At 52.5% G+C, this 19,731-nt stretch overlaps 1 protein-coding gene across 2 annotated transcripts in view; it reads right to left on the reverse strand.

Annotated features, from left to right (window-relative positions):
- Positions 1 to 11,447: 11,447 nt before the first annotated feature.
- The window catches only part of TMEM266 (transmembrane protein 266), a 151,846-nt gene continuing 143,562 nt past the window's right edge, over positions 11,448 to 19,731 (reverse strand). For both annotated transcript variants that reach the window (XM_033189321.1, XM_033189322.1), the window contains 2 exons: positions 14,475 to 14,537; positions 11,448 to 12,671 (listed from right to left, as the gene is read on the reverse strand). In XM_033189321.1, the coding sequence (XP_033045212.1) occupies positions 12,097 to 12,671; positions 14,475 to 14,537 (638 nt within the window). In that variant the 3' untranslated portion in view covers positions 11,448 to 12,096. The remainder of the gene's footprint in view (positions 12,672 to 14,474; positions 14,538 to 19,731) is intronic.

Here is a 19,731-nt window from a genome sequence, read left to right on the forward strand (position 1 = left end):
ACATGATTGTCTCCACCAGCCTAATCAACCTAACTAATCTCATTGTTGAAGGGCAAACCTCATAGGAGAATGTAACTGAATTGGCAAGTACAGAGTTTAAAAAGCATGGCTATAAAGCACGAATATTATCTTAAACATACTCCAGTCTTCAGAAAACCATAGCTAATGTGACAAAAGCAGACCTGACTAAAACCTGACCCAGCTCCATGTATTTAGTTGGCTTAAGGTAAATTTCATTTTCCACTTCATTTTAAGGTTTTGTCAGTTTATAGGACTTTTTTGTCTGGAAAGGAGGGAGAGTGGAGGAGGGGCTGCTTTGAGACAGCATGGCCTCTGATGCAAACAGATAGTTTGATGTTATTATAAACGTTCAAAATTCTGTGCAGAACAGAATGCTCTATGCTTTCTTTTGCCTTCTGTTGGCTTCTTTTGGGCTCTCTTAGGAAGTACCCAGGCCTGTGTAGTCACCTCTGGCACTCTCATTCTGCTGCCCAGGGCACAGCTGAGGTCCAAGAGTGTCACCAGGGCTGCAGCTGGTGTGGATGCAGGCCCAAGAGCAGAGGCTGGTGAGGCTTTGAACAGGCGTGCAGGAAGGCGTGGGTAGGTAGGTGAATAGAACAAAGAGGGCTGCCCTCCTGAATCAAATCTGCAGAAGTGGGAGTAGTGACCTGGATCAAGCAGACAGTAGGGAAGAGAAGGGAAGTGGTAAGTGATGGAGGTGGCCAGAGTGCCTTTGTGTGGCCAGCCTAGGGCCCTTCCCCAGCTGACCAGTGAACCCTTTCTGATTTGTGTCACAATCAGTTGCTATAAAACACTTTTAAAAGTTGTATCTTTGGCATTTCAGTCTTCTTTTAATGAGAGGAGAGCAGTAGAATGATGCCTCTTTGCAAGTAATGTCTGTTAGAATCGAAGAATCCTAGAATCTCTGAACCCAGTGATCATCTGGTCAGACCCCTTGTTGTATAGATGGGGATACTGAAGCACAGAGAAGTGAAGAAGGTAAAGTGACTTGGCCAAGACCACATGGCTTGAATCACCTTTGGGAGAGTAATTCCTATGTCTTGTTTTTATCTTTGAGGCTCTTCCTAAGACGGCTAACCTTGCTCAGGATTTTCTCCATTTACCCCTCATCCCTATTGGATGCTATAACTGGGGGGCATGAGAGATGGCAAAGGTGATGGCTGCAGAGGCACCCCCAGTGGAAGGTGTGCTGGTTCAGGGAGGGGCATCCCAGGTGGTGCCTTGGCATGGTTCCTTGACTCAGAGTTGAACTGGTTGGTCTTTTTCTCTTTGCTCCCTCCTGTAATGGCTGCACTGCCTCAGCCTCAAGCAGCTGTTCACTGGACTAGTATTTACAGCTCATCATCCTCATAGCATTAAGTATAATGCTTACTGTATACCAGGCACTGTTCTAGCACTTTATACATATTAAACCCCTTCAGTTATCACAGCACCCTGTAAGTTAGATGCTATTATTATCCCTCTTTTACAGATGGGGAAGCTGAGGCTCAAAGAGGTCATATAACTTGCCTTAATTTGGACAGCTTATAAATGACAGTCAGGATTTGAAACCAGGCAGACTGGCTTCAGAGTGGTAACTTCACTAAGGACATGATTCTCCCTCACCTCAGCTCAAGGGACAGTGCGACTGCACAGCACCCTCAGGTAAAGAGCACTAAGTACTTCATGCTGGGTGGGAGGAGCACATTTAGGACCCTTGTTGAGGAGGGATGGGCGTTCTGGAATAGTCCCTCCAGTGGGATTTTATTCAACTCAAAAGTCCCTCTGAGTGCTTACTTAGAGCTTACCATAAAAAGGCAGCCATGTGACGTGCAGGCAAGTTGTTAAAACTATTATACATGCAAAAGGCACATATATATAATGTGCCCTTTTAATCTGTTTTTTGGGAAACCAAACAGTTCCTGTTGACTCTGCCCCTGTGTCCAGCCTTAGCACCCAGAGCAATAGCTCTAGAAATAGTATGGGGGAAAGGTGTTGGGGATAGCTTTCTTTAATGCTTGCATATAGGTTTCCTGCCTTTCTCCCTAGTTTCTTTGAGGTCTTTGGTTAACCTCACACAGCCTCTGGGAATTTGGTGGCCTGGTTATTTTGGCAGAACGCAGAGTCCCTGGGAGGGCAGAAATAGGCCTGTTAGAAAGGCAGCCCTCTGAGGGCAGAGCCAAGCAGGTCCGTGAGCTAATGGCCTATTCACTTGCAGAAGGCCTAAGGCCTAGTAATGGTCCTGGGCCCAGCTTCTTAGTAGTTGAGACAGCATCAGCTTTCCCCCAGGTCCCACTCGCTCTCAGCAATTCTGTGGGGACATGTTCCCTGCTGGGTTCTCTGGCTCACCAGCTATGCTGTTTGGGACTCTGAAGAAAATACCTAGAAGAGTGTGGCCTAGCCATTGCCCCAAAGTAGCTTGTGGTCTTGACAGAGGGGACAATATCCTTCCAGACTCTGAGAGTACAGGCTGTTGGAGCCACAGCCCCCGCCCTGAAGGATTTTACAGCTACCAGGAAAGATGAGATGAGACGAGACATCAGTAAAAGCAGAAAGTAGGTCTCAGGATGGACAGCAAATACAGAGAAGGCTCCTCAGGAGGCTGGCATGGCCATTCCTCAGTGGGCAGGGGCTGTTCAATTGGTGTATGGGAGCAGAAGTGGCAAATGATACCAGAGCTCAGGTGCATGAGGCAGTGAGGGGCAGAAACACTGGGGTCAGGGAGGGGATTGAGGGTGGTAGGTAGTTGAAGCCAGGTTGGAGAGGACATTGACTCACAGGCTGAGGAGGCCTTTTTCCTTAGAGATCAATGGTTCTCCCCTTAAGGAACACCGTCATTTCCACTGGACCTGTGATGGTACTGTGAAAGTTACACCATACAGGACTTTTCCTGATTTGCAGGAAAAATTTTTCAACAGCAGTTTCCCAGTCTTAAGTCTTTCTTGCATACTTCTTTGTAAACCTTTGGTAGCTGCTACCCCTTTTCTTCTTGAGAATGTGAGCAGATTCCAAGGTGACTGGACAGTACCAAGTGGATCTGAACAAAGCAGCCACTGACCCACCACAGCTTTTGTTTTTGTCATGGGACATATCAGGGATTTTGTTGAATATTTAAAATACTTCCTGCTAGTTGGTAATTGTTCCTTGTTTGTTAGATATGTCAGTGTATTAAGAGTGTCCCATAAAAACTGTATGACTTCCTGTGCCACCTGAACAAGTCTTAAGAAACACCACTGGCAACAGGGAGCCATTTACAGTTTTTGAGGAAGGCCTATAACTTGGTGGTATATGCAGGACAGAGGGAGGGAGGAGAAGATGGAAGCCATTAGGGGCTGAATCCTCTGGCTTCAGATGGATTTGGCTGGGGATGGACTCCTGGAGATTGTGAAAATGGGTCCAGTGTTATGGGCAAGGCTGGCATTGGGCAGGGCTCTTCCTCCCAGGATAGCAGTGGGAGCCCTGCTGCCTCCAGAGCCCGAGCATGTCTGCTGGGCTGGAGGGCTGGAAACCCCAGCCCTAGGTGCACTTTCTGCTGTTTCTGAAAGGGAGGGTCAGCTTGATTGCATTTCACGCTTTCACTAAGGGTTTTTGTTTGAGTTTACATAAAAGTGGACTGAAGAGGCTGGGAAACCCAGAGAACACCATTGATTTTAACAGATGGATTTGGTTAGCTGTTGCTGAGCTAAAGGAGGCTTTACTGATAACCTTGTGAAAAGTCCATGTAGGATGATACACTGCCACAATTTCTTATAGCTCTGGGGTTTTAAAAACATCTTTTGTGGGGAGCAAATGAAGAAGAGTTGCTGATAATCCTTGGCTTATAAAGCACTTTCATGTATGTCACCCCATCAGTTGGGGAAAGAGTAGAAAATGTTCAAGAAATCAGACTCTCAGGAGAGGAGGCAGTTTGCCCCAGGTCACAACACATGTGATAGAACTGGAACACAAACCAGAACTTTGGGTAAATACTACTTATTAAGAACTCCCTGTGTGTTGGGTACATTATATACTCTTCTAATACAACCACCTCTGAAGTGTGTATCATTACGCCTACCTTCTGGATGAAGAAATGAGCAGAGAGGTAATGACCAGAGGCAGTTGGTGAGATGTGGGACCCGAACTGGACTTCAGGTCTGGAAAACTTGGCCTGTCTACTAGACTGTGGTCCTCCCATTCTCTCCAGGACTATATCCTCTGGTTTGCATTGCTTCAAAACAGCTTGTCATTGGAAGCAAGGAGCACCTATGGAATTAGGGGTTTTCTATGAAGTAAGCTGGAATTTACTTACTTTGGCATCGGGACTGGTGAGAGGGAGGCCCTGGGGTGGCTTTATCTGTGTGGCCTTTGCCTTCTTCATCTCCTACAACTAACTGGGCACGTGGTTAAAGACAGGGTGAGTGCTTTCTTTTTGTATGCTCACCTCCAGCTGTGTTTCCTTCCCAGCGGGGGACATTTGGGTCTGGGACCTGGGGACCACTGGGTGGACTGGTCAACAGGAGTCTTGGGTTCTCATCCTGTTCCTGTTACTGCCCCAGAGGCACCCTGGTCACCTTCCCTCCTTTCAGGTTTCATTTTCATTACCTGTAAAATGGCGACATGAACTAGATGATCTTTTTTTTTTTTTTTGAGACAGAGTCTTTCTCTGTCACCCAGGCTGGAGTGCAGTGGCCTGATCTCAGCTCACTGCAAGCTCCGCCTCCCGGGTTCACGCCATTCTCCTGGCTCAGCCTCCCGAGTTAGCTGGGACTACAGGCGCCTGTCACCATGCCCGGCTAGTTTTTTGTATTTTTTAGTAGAGACGGGGTTTCACCGTGTTAGCCAGGATGGTCTCGATCTCCTGACCTCATGATCCGCCCGTCTCGGCCTCCCAAAGTGCTGGGATTACAGGCTTGAGCCACCGCGCCCGGCCACTAGATGATCTTTCTAGATAACAAGCCTATGAGTGTATTGGTGGGTGTCCTACAAGGTGAGTAGATGGAGACAGTGAATACTGTTTTTGAGGGCTTCTTATGCCCAGGATGCTGTGCTGAGCCCTTTACATACATTGTCTCATTTACGTCTCATAACCTTACAAGGTGTAGGTTTGACCTGGGGCAAACTACCTCCTCCCCTGAGAGTCTGATTTCTTGAATGTTTCCTACTCTTTCCCCCACTGATGGGGTGACATACATGAAAGTGCTTTATAAGCCAAGGATTATCAGCAACTCTTCTTCAGATGAGAAAACTAAAGCCTACAGAGCTTAAAACACTTGCCCAAGGACTCATGGCTAGTAAATGGTGACCACAGGCCAGTCTGCTCCCAACCACATGCCATATCCTGAGTGCCTCAGTGGGAGTGCAGAGGATGGACCTAATCTAATCTAGCCTGACTGGGGTGGGCTGCAGTGCAGGGCAACAAGACACGACGACCTAACCAAGTTGAGAAGGAGCAGCAAAATCAACCAGATGAAGAAGTGCATTCCAGGCAGGCCAGCATGGACAAGGAACAGGAGTACCCAGGAACATGACACACTGAGCTGCTTTCTCTGGAAAATGCAAGGTCTAGACCCCAATGTCTGAGTCCCCTTCTAGCCGGACACTCCTCCATTCTGAACCACTCTTTGCTCAGGGAAGCAGGAGTTTTCGTACTGTAATCTGGATCCAGTCTGCTCATTGGCCTTTTGTAGTATTTAGCACGGTGCATGTCCCAGAACTCCCTACCCCTTTAATCAGTGGAGGTGGAGGTGAGCATACCTAGTTATGAGGCCTAATTGATGTTGGGGACGTTCCTAGAGTGCTCGGTGAAGGGTGACCCATAAATCTCAGACACTGAAGAATTCTGCCACATCCATCACAGTGTTTAATGTCCTGATTGATCTCCAGGGTAGTCAATTTCATTTGCTTGTTTCAGGATGAATAGGCAGCCTGCTTCCCTATGCTGCAGCCTGGGGCTCTGCATAAAATTATGCCAGCACTGTGTCCTGATAGCTTGCAATAAATTTTAGCAGCAAATGTTTCATCATTTTCCTTGGATAATTAACTATTCACCAGGATAGAATACCAAACTTTTCAGCAGTGGAGTCAAAGATACTCAGAATAGTGATGAAATCCTCACTTAGTTAATGTTAGGGAAATCCAAGTTTTTGGCAAGTACTTCAGTAGTGCTCCAGTAGTACTGACCAAAGGGAGAGGAAGGAAGATAAGGTGCCTCCTGTCTGGGGGATAACGGTGCTCTCTTACCTCATTCAGAGTGACTACAGGAATGGAACAAATGGGTATGTGCAAGCAGGGATGCACTCAGGAGCAGACAGTGGCTGGGCTGGCTGATGGGACTAGTGGCAGGGCTCACTGCCACCCTCTCACACCAGACTAGCAGCAGCAGCAAGAGCATCTCCTGGGCAGCCGACCTCAAAAGTGCTGAGTGTGTGCTGGCAGTGAAACACCCCAGGCTTCTCATTAATAAGGATGCTTTCTGTTTGTGTCTCCCCTGAAACATTCTCAAAGGGTTTTCCCTTCTATTACATCATTAGCTATCCCAGCAGCTCTCAGGGTGGGAGAGGCAAGATCATTCCTGTTGTACACAGGGAGGAAGCAGGTCTAAGGATTTGCTTGGAGCCTGATAGCAAACCAGCAACAGGGCTGGGCTGAGAATTCAGTCTCTGCCACATCCTGTGCCTAGGTACAGCAGCACCTGAGGTGGGAGGCAGGGGTGGGGGAGTGGGATGAGCAGACCTCTCTCCAGCCCTGAGATGTCCATGGTTTGGCTGTTTCAGCCCCCAGAGTTGTTGGGGGTCCTTGTGAAGCAACTCCGCACAAGTGTTGAGTGGGGCACAGGGTACTGTCAGCTTGTTAGTAAGAGGGATTCCTTGGGCCCAGATAATTTGTCAGCAGCTCCAAGAGTGGGACCCCAACTCTGTCTTCTCTCTTTAGAGGTAACTGAATAGCACCAGGGAGGAATGTGGCGACAGCACCAAGGCGGGAGCCGTGCTCTTTCGACTCTGGCTTCCGTCAAGAGCTGTCTCAGAGGGAGAAAGGAGCTCCTGAGTTGAATTTCAGGTGGACACCCACCATGCTAAAGAGAATTCCAGGCCGCTAGCCTCTAGCCACACAGGTTCCCTCCCAACACTCCTGTCTGTGGGACTTGATCTGAAAAGCCATGCCTTGGGTTGGGAACCTTGCCCAGGGCTGGCTGGAGAGGGGCCTGTTGTGCCACTCAGGGAAGGCCTTATGGCTGCCCCATCCTGGGTGGGATTTGGGCTGGGACTGCAGACTCTGGCCCAGCTCCCCTGTGGACCAGTCACCAATACTGCTGGCTCTGAGTCCTGATTTCTTATTTTGGCTTTCCTGGTGGCACCTGGTTTGATTCCGGGCAGCTCATCTCACATCTAGCATGGCATATAATCCAGCCAGACCTGGGTTTGAATCCTGCCACTACAGCTCACTAGTTAGCTGTGTGCCCTTGGGAAAGCCCCTGAATGAATCCATGGCTGTCGTTTTCTCCTCCGTAAAGCAGGGAAGATAGCGCCCACTTTCCAGGGCTGTGCTAAGGAGGGAAGCCTGTGAAGAGCACCTGTCACAACATGCAATGCAGACGTGGGAGTCATTTTTGTTACCACCCTGTTGTTCTAGCAGGAGACAGTGGCTTTTACCAGACCCTTCCTTCAGGGACAGCCCGATGGCTCCTCTGGGCCACCAGAGTGGGTTCTCTAAAAGGGTGGAGGAGAACGGGGAGCCATTTCCCAGAGCTGCAAACCTCCCAGGGAGTGCTCAGGCTCCATCTCCCCCAGCCCCCAGCTGCCCGCCAGCCATAACTGTAGGATATGGTGCCCAGGGGAGCCATGAAAGGCGAAGCTTTTACCTCCATCTCCTGCACTCCAGGCCCCCAGGCCCTACCCTAGGACTTGCTGTGGGATGGGCTGGAGGAAGGGCTCTTGAGTCCGCAGAAAGGACTGCCATGTTCCTGGCTCTGGCATCCTTCTCTGTGCTCTTGGTGCCAGGCACAGCCATCCTGTCTCATGCTCAGACACCACAGACTGGACATGGTGGCATCTCCTCCAACGCTCAGCTCCCCCGAGTCCCATCAGTCAGGTGTCCCCAGCGTCTCCTCCGCCACCGCCACCTTGATCCTGCCTGCCTGTGTGCAGCCTTGTTCCCTCTCCTCTGGACACGGGCCCCTCCCTCTGGCTCTTCTCTGCAACTACCAGAAGACTCTGTGGGAGCCCTTCCATAGTGCTTTATCTCTAGGGAGAACATCTGGGTCGGCCTGGCATCCAAGGCCTCTGGTGAGCAGCCTCACCTGTCCTTTTCCAGGTTGCTCTCATGTGGTCTCTTCCCCTCCTACCCATGCCATCCTCTTCCTGACACCAAACTTCTTCCTGTTTCCAAACCCTGTTCCTTGCCTAGCTCACTGCTGTTCCTCTGCTTGCACTGTTGTCCCGCCACCCTCCTCCTGACATTCCTTTTTTTCCCCTCTTTAAGTGGTTTAACAACTGACATCAAGTCAGGGAGACAATCAAAAATTCCCTGCTCACATTCTCTGGAAGTGGGCCAGTTTTGTAGCTCAGTGTTGAAACTACCCCTAAAGACTGCTCTCCTCTTCAACGACAAACAGAAGAGCTGATCTGGTATACTTACTCTTTTAAAATCGCCTTTAAATGTTTCCTCCACTGTGAGGCCTTCAGATGTCCCTAGGCAGGTAAGTAGCTTCCTCCGTCTGTGTGTACTGTCTTAATGCTGTGACTGTTGTGGACTCTGGACTTGGGGACCCCCTGTTATCTCTGTCCCCAGCCTCTATCTGTGAGGCAGTTCAAATACAACATGAAGGCTGAACAACAAGTGCTCAGCAGGGTCTCACCTCACAGCAACCTGTAAATACCCCAAGAAATCCGCTTTTAAACATGGAGTTCTGGCCGGGTCCGGTGGCTCATGCCTGTAATCCCAATACTTTGGGAGACTAAAGTGGGCAGATCATTTGAGCCCAGGAGTTCCAGACCAGCCTAGGCAACTTGGCAAGACCCCATTTCTACAAAAAACACAAAATTTAGCCAGGCATGGTGACGTGCACCTGTAGTCCTAGCTACATGGGAGGCTGAGATGGGAGGATCAGCTGAGCCTGGGAGGTTGAGGATGCATGAGCCATGATTATACCACTGCATTGTAGCCTGGGCAACAGAGCAAGACCCTGTCTCAAAAAAAAAACAAAAACAAAAAAATAGGCTGGGCACAGTGGCTCACGCTTGTAATCCCAGCATTTTGGGAGGCCAAGACGGGCAGATCACCTGAGGTCAGGGGTTCAAGACCAGCCTGGCCAACATGGTGAAACTCCATCTCTACTAAAAATAGAAAAATTAGATGGCCATGGTGGTGCTCGCCTATAATCCCAGCTACTTGGGAGGCTGAGGCAGGAGAATTGCTTGAACCTGGGAGGTGACGGTTACAGTGAGCCGAGATCACGCCACTGCACTCCAGCCTGGGCAACAGTGAGACTTTGTCTCAAAAAAAAAAAAAAAAAAAAAGTGGAGTGCCTATAAAAACACAACAAAGAAAAATAAAAACAGTGGAGCTCTCTAGAGACCCATTTCCTAGAGGACAAACTGAAGAGAACAGCCACCACTTGCCTAGCATCTTCCCCATGGCATCCCTCCCCATCCTGTGGTTCTTCCCTGGAGTAGGAGTCCTCAGCAGACATTAGTGCTGGCAGCGGGGCTTGCAGCTCCCCCTGGCATGGGGCCAGGTTCATGTGCCTGTGAGGTAGCAGCACTAGCCCCAGAGCTGGGACGATGGAGCTCTGCAGAAGACCCGTCACAGCACAGCACAGAGAGCCTGGAGGAGGAGGGTGGCCATTTCTAGTCCAGTCGGTGGAGATCACCAGTTACCGAGGATCTCTGCCCTACAGCTTACAAACCAAGTAATACCCCCCCATTCCATCAAGTGGCAAAAGCCAAGTGACTGCATTGCTTCCCAAAGCTCTAAACCTGGGAACCCCAGGGCCTGGCATGGTGCTAGCAGATTTGGGCCTGTTGCAGGGCCTGTCATTAGAGTTCAACCTCAGAAAGTTTCTTCAATCTCTCTGAGCCTCAGGTTCTTCAACTATAAAATGGGGTTAGTGATACCTGCCTCATAGCATCACTGGAAGGGTTAAAGGCGCCCATGTGGGTAGGGACCTTGGCCCAGTGCCCAGTGATGGACGCAATGACAGTGCTGCTGGTGATGCCTCAGGACAGCTACTCTTGCCCTTTGCAAAAGTTTCCCCTTGGTAGGTCTTCTAATTATACCCCAAGAGTGACTCAGTTGGATGTTGCCACCTTTAGCACTTTTTTTGACAACTGTTCATCACCCCATGAATCAGGAGGGTGCTCTTTGCCAGCACGTGGTAGTTTCCTTCCCTTTCTTCCAATTCGGCCATCTTTCCCAAGTGGCTCCATGCCCAGGCCTGTGGGGTTCTAATGGGGCTTAGGCCCGCTCACTGCTCTTGAAGACCAGCCTGGGAGGCAGGCAAGGAAGCAGGTGCTGACCAAGCCAGGGGCGTGGTGCACTGTCAGGTGAGTCCGGGGGCGGGGGGTCACAGGAGCTCCAAGGACACCCAGCCTAGTGGTGAGGGCAGGCAGGACACACGGTGAGAATAACCCAGACCAAGGTAGAGGGGAGAAAGAACAGACTAGACAAAGGCATAGGAGGACAGCCAGAGGGGCAAGAAAGCCAGCTTACCAAGGGGCTGAGTCACACTCAACGTTCTCTCAAGGCAATGGGAGCCCTTTAAAAAATTATGTCTTCTCGCCGGGCGCGGTGGCTCACACCTGTAATCCCAGCACTTTGCGAGGCTGAGGCAGGCGGATCACGAGGTCAGGAGATCGAGACCATCCTGGCTAACACAGTGAAACCCCGTCTCTACTACAAATACAAAAAATTAGCCAGGTGTGGTGGCAGGTGCCTGTAGTCCCAGCTACTCGGGGGGCTGAGGCAGGAGAATGGTGTGAAGCCGGGAGGCGGAGCTTGCAGTGAGTCGAGATCGCGCCACTGCATTGCAGCCTGGGCAACAGAGCGAGACTCCCCCTCAAGAAATTAAAAAAAAAAAAATTATGTCTTCTCTACTCCCCTCCCCCGCCATATAAAAGAAAACATGATGGTCATAAACACAAAACCCCTTGTAGGCTTTTAAGCAGGGGTGCTGAGGCTTAGCTGCCTGGGAAGATGCACTGGGAAGGGTGAAACCAGAGGCTGTGCAAAGAGGAGCCGGCTGCAGTCCAGTCCGGGAAGGGGCCTGGGTCTCAGCAAGGCCGTGATGGGGGCCAGGGACAAGCAATTTGGAGGGTGGAATGACCAGGATTCACGACTGCTCACGGGACGAGCAGGGAGTCTTGGATGCCATACGCATCTCTAACTGGGTGGATGGTGGTACCCTGGCTGGAAACCACTCTGGACGCTTCACCTGGGTTAGCAACCAAAGGAAAACCGCCACCAACTGGGACTCTCAGTGCAGCTGGTTTTTATTATTAAAGCCAAGGTTGGAAAATGATTGTCCCCCTGCCCCCTAGGACCCTCCCACCCACCTCTAGATTGATCCCTTTATATCCTGTGAAGGTGAAAACTAGATTTGTCTTGAAGAGACTCAGAAACGCTCATGCTGGAATGAGAAAATGAGGACAAATGACATAGGCTCAGATGGTGGTCTCCGTGTGATTGTGTTGGACTCCACCCAGGATTCCTGGGAAAGACGGCTTAGGGGTGGGGCTGGACAGCCCCTGCTCACAGTGCTGTTCCCTAGAGTTCGGGGTGGGCGTCAGGAACGAAGGCAACGGAAGAGGCTGAGCTGGCCCCCCGCACTCTACCCTGCTGAAGCTGGGCCACAGGCTGGTTTTTGTAAAAATGGTTAAAAAGAAAACCCAGCCACGAGCACCACCCTCCCCTGAGCAGGGTGAGAAGAGGCGCCAGCTCTGGGCTTTGAGGTCTGAAGCTTGTGGCCTCCTGGCCTGGCGTCGCCTCCCTGGAGGCAGGCAGCACCCTGAGGGAGGCCAGGTGGGCTCCTGGGCCCCGCATGTGGCCCTTGGCAGCCTCCAGGGTCCCAGGAGAGCTTTGAGATGGCTGTCTCCCCTCCTCCCACCCAGCCCATGGCAGGCTCTAGACCTCAGGGACCCTGTGCAACTTTTGCTCTTTGGATTCCAAAGATCTGAACTTGTCCTCCAGCACGGGAACAGTGGGCTGGAAGTGGATGACAGGCCTGATCTGAAAGACAGTGAAGCCCTCCTGGTTCTTCTGGTTGAACAGACTTACCCTGTGTTCCAGCTCGGGGCTGGTTTGGGCCGAGCCTGCTGGGCTGGGCCGGGAGAGGGGGGCTGGGTCCAAGGCCCTCTGGGATGGGCAGGGGTCCTCTGACAGGGAGGACAGCAGGTCCTGAACTGTGGCCTCCTCCACCTGCTGCTGGGGTGGCAGCGGCAGGGGAGTGGGGCCCAGTTCAGAGGATGGCTCCTCGCGGGCGGTGCTGCAGTCTGTGGAAGAGCCCAGCGTCTGGCTGCTGTCACTCTGGGCCCGGGTGACCGAGCTGCGGGAGGCACTCTCCGAGGTGGCGCCGGTGCCATTACCGCCAAGCTTGAGGGGCATGTCCAGAGAGAAGAGGTCCGAGGAGATGTTGGGCTGGTGGATGTCTATTGCGGCCGTGGTGACCATGCACACAGCTGCATCTGGGACACCACTGTCTGCAAGGAAGGAGGGGATCTCGGTCACACTTCAACCTCTGCCACACCTGGGGGCCCTGAAGAGGGCAGGTGGTGAGCTGGGCGGTGGGCAGTGAGTGTGGCTAGGCTGTAGGACACCATGCCTTTGTGGAGGGAGGCCTTGGTAGAACTCCCTCCCAGTTCTCCAACATCACTTCCCTGCTTTGAGGGGGATTATGCCTCCCCATCTTGTTAAACTCAAGTGTAGGCATGTGACATGCTTTGGCCAGTCACCCATGAGAAGTGACCTCTGGCACTTCTGGGCAGAAGCTTTATGAGCCGGTGCTTTACCCTGGCAAATGTTCTCTTTCTTTTTTTTTTTTTTTTTTTTTGAGACGGAGTCTCGCTCTGTCGCCCAGGCTGGAGTGCAGTAGCCGGATCTCAGCTCACTGCAAGCTCCGCCTCCCGGGTTTACGCCATTCTCTCGCCTCAGCCTCCCGAGTAGCTGGGACTACAGGCGCCCGCCATCTCGCCCGGCTAATTTTTTGTATATTTTAGTAGAGACGGGGTTTCACCGTGTTAGCCAGGATGGTCTCGATCTCCTGACCTCGTGATCCGCCCGTCTCGGCCTCCCAAAGTGCTGGGATTGCAGGCTTGAGCCACCGCGCCCGGCCGCAAATGTTCTAGAATATATGGTGACTGTTCTGTCAACTGGATGCTGAAGTAACGGTGATGACCTGGGAGCAGAGCCCCCAGCCAACCTGCAGTGGGCTTTTGTGGCTTTATGTAAACCATCGAGATGCAGGGTTATTTGCCACAGCTGCCTAACCTAGCCCATCCTAACTCAGGAAGCATGGTGTGCCAGGGCAGAGAACTTGGGTCCCATGGTCTGAGGAATGACTCAGTTTCAGATGGGCTGGCAGGGGTGGGGGCTGCGGAATGGGATGATCAGAGCCTGCTTAGCGTGCATCACAGGGTCACAGGACGCTCAGAGCTCTTTGCTCTAGGTGAGAGTGCCACAGGGCTGACCTACAGAGGGTGCAGGGTGGGGAGGTTTCTCCCCAAAGTTGTGGAGGACTGGGAGAGAGGTCTGGGCTGGAGACGGTGGTCTTTGAAACCAGCATATTGGATGAGGCTTTGAGGGAGGAGAGAAGAGGGATGAGGCCTTAGGGAGGCTAAATTGTGGAAAACCAAAAATTCAAATGCATTATTCACATGGCCCAACATAATATTCTAGCCTTACAATGGAGCATACAAGGTTTTGGGGGCTGTGAAATTCAAACTCAAGAACTGCACGTGGAACCCTGAACTGGAAAGGGGGCTATGGAGAAACAAAGACACCAAAGGCCTCAGCATTATTTTAAAATTCAATCTTTCCCATAAGTAAAAACCACTGGGCTTCCCTGAGGTTTTTTTCAAGTGCAAGAACATCCAGCAGGGATGTACCCGAGGCCTGCTGCTTCTCACACCCTGGGGTGCTGTGGCACCTCAGCCTCCACTGTGCCTACCTTGACAGGTGTGGAGGTGGGGGGCACTGAGGTCACTTGTAGTTCTGGATTCTAACCCCCTTCCCATTTCAGGGTTCCATATGCAGTTCTTATGGGTGATCACAGAGCACCCCTATCCTGGCACCTGCAGGCTCAGCCCCTGGGCACCTCCAGCTCCAGTGCTGGAGTTTGCTGGAAGCTGAAGCTCTGATATTTTAACCTGAGCACTGCCTGCAATTATGGTTCACAGGCACCAGGTGATGGGCATGCTCTGAAGCCAGGCCGAGTTGTCTCTGCCCTCAGGTTTAGGGGTTGCTGGGGTTCTGGCACATGTAGAACAGCCCCAACCCAGACTTACCACTGCTGGGCCCATTGTAGTACTGACTGATGTAGCTGTTCATGTCGTCCTTCACCATGGCTTCTACAGAGGTGGGGACAGAGAAGGGTGAGTGCATCAAGTTCATTCTCTTCCCCTTATACTCCTGTTCCCACCCCCACAGCCATAACAGAAGGCTTCTGTCTCACAGAAGCTCTTGGTGTGTGTGACGGGAGCTGCCTCCTGGTTCTCCATGGGGACTGCCTGTCTCACCTGCCCCAGGGGCTGGACTGCACTGGGTGCTCGGGGACCCAGGTTCTGATGAAGCATCTGCCTTAGTACTGACCTGGACAGACCCCTTCCCCTCTGTCCCGTTTCCCCATCTCTGAGATAAGGGGTGTGGAAATAACTTCTCAGGGCTTTTCCTTGTCTGGATGGCCTGAGCCTTCATTGCCTGAACTTCTCAAGGGCACCGGAAACACTGCCCTCGGTAGAGAAGCCTTGAAATCCCATGTGCAGGAATACACAGCCAGCCACAGGGCTGATTTGCCATCCAGACAGCCCTCCGTGGCTCGAGCCACCTGACAACTCCAGCCTTCCCTGCAGTACAGGAACAGACCTGGGGAGGTGGGGTGCTGGGGATCTCCATCACCTGCACTGTTCCTGCATATAGTAGGTACTCAGTACATAATTACTGAGCAAATTACAGAAGGGGAGGTGAAAAGCTGTCCATGTCAAGGGGGATGGGAACAGGGTCTTAAATATTGACCAGCCTGGGCAACACAGGGAGACCCCATCTCTACAAAAAAATTTTAAAAATTAGCTGGGCATGGTGTTGCACACTTGTGGTCCCAACTACTAGGGAGGCTGAGGTGGGAGGACTGGCTGAGGCTGCAGTGAGCTGTGATCACACCACTGCACTCCAGTCTGGGTGACAAAGTGAGACCCTGTCTTCAAATAAATAAGGAATCTTGGTTCACCTCCTGAGAGAAGCAAGGAGGGAATGGGAGGAGAGTTGAGATTTTCAGAGTGGCCTGAGAGTGGGAGGAAAGCCAAGTGCTCGGAGACCCCAAAAGCCATCCTAAGAGCTAGGCCTTGTTCCAAGGGCAGCAAGGCAGTGAGGGGCCACAGGAAGGTCTGAACTTGGTCAGGTGTGATTGGGAGAGGCGACCCCCAAAGTTGTGGCAGGAAGACCAGAGACTGCAATGCCCAGGGTGGGGTCAGGCACCAGAAAGCCCTCAGCACGGGAGGGCTGAGGGCTGTCCTCTCTCTCCCGTGGAAGTCTGGAAGTGCTCCAGGGCTGCCCCTAGAGCCCGAGTCTGCCCCCCCAGGAGCTTCTCTGAGGAATGGCATCAGCAGACCCCCTGGGTTCTGAGAGCCCTTCCCAGGCACACCTGTGAGCTGCAGAAGCCAGTGTGCCCTGACCCTGGGAGGCTGGAGGCAGCACAGCAGGGCCTGGCTCTTAAAAGCTTTTCTGGCCTCTTTTGATCTTTAAATGCCTGCAGTCAGAGGTATGTTTTGCACTAATGCTGGGGTTGAGGGAGGGAGCGCCCCAGGCCCTGATCCTCATCAGCCAGCTACACTTTTCTTGCAGCTGGGCATCCGTATTCTGTGTGTACTGCCAATGCTGTCTAGCCTGGCTGCCACCCTGGGAAGCCAGGGGTAACTGATCCCTGCAAGCTGGAGGCTCAGGACCTCCAGGCCCTATGGGCCAGGTTGGGGGATCTGGTCAATCTTGGTTTTATCCTGAGACCACACCTGCAGGGACTCCAGAGGGCCATGTGACGTGAGTAGGACAATGAGCTCAGCTAAAGTATCCACAGACCAGCGAAACTTTAACCCAAGAGCCACTTGCAGGAGGAGGCCAGGGTAAATGGGAAAATCCCAGATGCTGAGTTCTTGTCCTTGTGCTGCCACTGGCCTGCCATGGGGGCTCAAGCAGATCCCATCCCCTCTCTGGGCCTTTCTTCATCTGTACCCCGATGGCACTGGTGAGGCTCTTTCAGATTGTGATGGGGCCAGGCAGATGGTTCTGAAGTTCCAAGAGGTGACGGAATCACAGCAGAGTGTGAAGGGACTAGAGGCATCTTGGCCAGTCCCCTGTGCAGGAGTCCCCTGGATGCCAGCCTGAGAGGGCTGTCTCCACCACAGCCTGCACACCTCTAGGAAGGGCGTGCCTGCCTCTTTGTGGAGCAGCTCTGGTCATCAGCTCCTGGGCAGCTTCTCATTCATCTGTGCTCAGTGGAGTCACAGTGAGCCCACCCTTTGCCATGTATTGAGCCCAGGAGTCCCTGCCTGCGGGGAGCACAGTCAGGGCCTCCCGGGACGTCAACTCCTGATCAAACGGCCCATTAGCATTTAATCAGGAAGTGCCTACTATGTGTGAGGCTTACAGGTCCTGGTCCTGCCTTCCACACAGGTACCAAGGACAAGCCTATTTCTACTCACGGTCTCTATGACAGCCCTTCCACCACTTAAAAAGCCCCTCACGGCCGGGCGCGGTGGCTCAAGCCTGTAATCCCAGCACTTTGGGAGGCCGAGACGGGCGGATCACGAGGTCAGGAGATCGAGACCATCCTGGCTAACACTGTGAAACCCCGTCTCTACTAAAAAATACAAAAAATTAGCCGGGCGAGATGGCGGGCGCCTGTAGTCCCAGCTACTCGGGAGGCTGAGGCGAGAGAATGGCGTAAACCCGGGAGGCGGAGCTTGCAGTGAGCTGAGATGCGGCCACTGCACTCCAGCCTGGGCGACAGAGCGAGACTCCGTCTCAAAAAAAAAAAAAAAAAAAAGCCCCTCACATCCCTCCTGGGAAGTCTCCTTTCCTTGGAAAGCCCCTGTGCATTCTCTACCCCTCCCGGGTTTCCCAGCCTTTCCACCCTGAAGGCTTCACTATGGACTCCAGCTGCGACCAGAATGGGAGGAGGGACAGAGGGAGGGACTAGTGTTTACTCTCAAAGCTCCAGACCTAGGGGTCCACACTTCACACACTGATCTCCCTGCCCCTGTGCTGCAAGGCCATGATTATCGAATAGACTGTGCCAAGTGCACCAAGATCCGATGTGATCACACTGCCCTAATGCACCCTCACATCCTCCGAGCGTGTTCAGAAACCGCCCTCCTCTGCCAACTCATGTGGAGCTTGTGGCCAGCATGGACGCCCAGGTCTTCTCTGCAGGAGCTGAGAGGCCAGGCCAGGCCTTTCCCACCCTGTACTCATGTAACCCCCAAGGAGGGCTCATCACCCTGGGCAAACGTCAGCTTGCTGGGCTCAGCCCAGAGGGTCAGCTTGCTGGAGACATCCTGAGTCCTGGCTCAGCCCACCAAGGTATTGGATCGTTCTGCTTTCTCTATGTTGTCTACATAATTGAGGAGGCTCACATCTTCATGCAAGCTGTTGATAAAAATAACCTAAGCCAGGTGACCTTCAGCCCAGACATCCCTCCCAAGCTTCGGACTGGTCTGGCCAACCGTCCCTGGACAACTCCTGGCTGGCCTCCAGCTACCTCTGACTCAACATGTCCAAAATAGAACTTGGTTTATCCATCCTCCTCCATGGCATCCATCTTGGTGACTGGTTCCTGGCACTTTTTAGTGCCTCTCTCTTACTAACAACTTGATTTCCACCAAGTCTGTGACCAGTTGAGGGAACCCTGGCCCTGTGACCAGTCTTAGATCAGACTTCATGGACACTGTTGGCCTCACACAGGGCTGCCCACCTTCCATCTAAGAATAAGCCCCTGCCCCCAGGGGTTTGCTTTGATTCAGCCCTGAGGAGCCCTAGAGACGTGCAGGAAGAACCCACGGGACCGTGCTGTGCAGCCCTTGGAGGGGCAGGAAAGAATGGGCACAAACACAGGATTCAGATCAAAACAGACCCAGGGCCAACCCAGCTCTGCAGGGCACGTGCTGTGCGGCCTTAGGTAGATCCCTTAGCCACTCTGAGCTTCAGCTTCTTCATCCATAAAACGGGGATAGCAAATGCCTACCCTACTGGTGAACTGGTAAGAGTCACTGAGATCATGAATGTTTAGCCCAGGGCCATCCCTTGCCTCCCTGAACCCCTGGCTCCAAAGTCTCAGTGCTTTCTGTGGCAGCTGCTCCCTGCTGCTCGGCGCCTTTCTTCCCAGGGTGTGAGCACTTTGCAAACCCAACCTGACTAATCCTCCTAAAGCCCATCAAGTGCAGTGGTGCCAACGCTCATTATGTATGTTTTACCCCTTGGGTGGAGCCCCCGACCTGCCCAGCCAGGAGGCAGAGGTGGAGAGAAAGGGTGGTGAGTCAGCTGGGCCAGGCTTCCTGGAGGTGGTATGGACTGGCCAGGCTGCGTGGACTCTGGTGTGGCAGAGGGGCATGAGGCGCCAACCACATGCCCTGGGCAGACCCAGGCCCCAAAGCCCAAGGCAAGGCCCCGATTCCTGGTTTGGGCTCCTGCTCCCAAACTCCAACGTGCTCTTCCATGGCTTGGCAGCCCTCACCAAGGGAGGGCACTAATATTCACTGAACTCCTACTGTATACGAGGGATGAGAGCTGCACATATGACTAAATGCTCAATCCTTCTCAGTGAAGAACTTCTGCACCTGTTTCATTTTGGAAACACTAAGACTGAGACAGGACCAGCTACATAATTTCTAGGTCCCCTGTTTAAAAAGTATTAAGAATTTCAAGAGGGTAACAGCAGAGCAGTGAACCGAAGTTAGGGCCCTGTGTGATCACACAGGTCATGCGTCCATGAAGCCAGCCCTGATCACACAAGTAACTTCTTCAAAGCCAAGTTGAAATTCAAACCCAGACCTGAGTCCTAAACCCATGTCCCTCTGGTTGCTTCAAGTGCTACTTTGTGTGAGGCTCTTTCAGATCTAGTCCTAAGCCCTGGGGTTCCTGGGGTCCCCGATGTCCCGGTCAGGCCTACACATTTGGAGGCCAGTGGAGAGTCTTGCCTTCATGATCACCAAGGCCCGCTCCTCTCCAAGGACAAGCACTGGTGCCAGCTCAGCTCCCTCCCCGGGGCTGCCTGGTGGAGGGCAGGCACAGAGCAGGCTGGCCGCATGCACCCCTGCAGCAGAGTCTCTGGATGCTGCAACAGCGCAGGGGACGCGAAGGTTCTCTGTGATATATGGTGAAATCCGTGGCACTCCCACCAGGGGCTGTAATTCATAAGTTATGGGCGAGCTTCAAGACTAATAAATTTGGGAGAGAAGCATTAATGACCACACAGAGGCACTGTGAACTTGGCAGGCCCCAAAGCCTGGACCTCTGCAGCCTAGGTTTTAAAAATGATTTGTGCTAGAGCAAGTC

The sequence above is a fragment of the Trachypithecus francoisi genome, unplaced genomic scaffold (genome assembly GCF_009764315.1).
Source record: "Trachypithecus francoisi isolate TF-2019V2 unplaced genomic scaffold, Tfra_2.0 Lachesis_group3, whole genome shotgun sequence".
NCBI lineage: Eukaryota > Metazoa > Chordata > Mammalia > Primates > Cercopithecidae > Trachypithecus > Trachypithecus francoisi.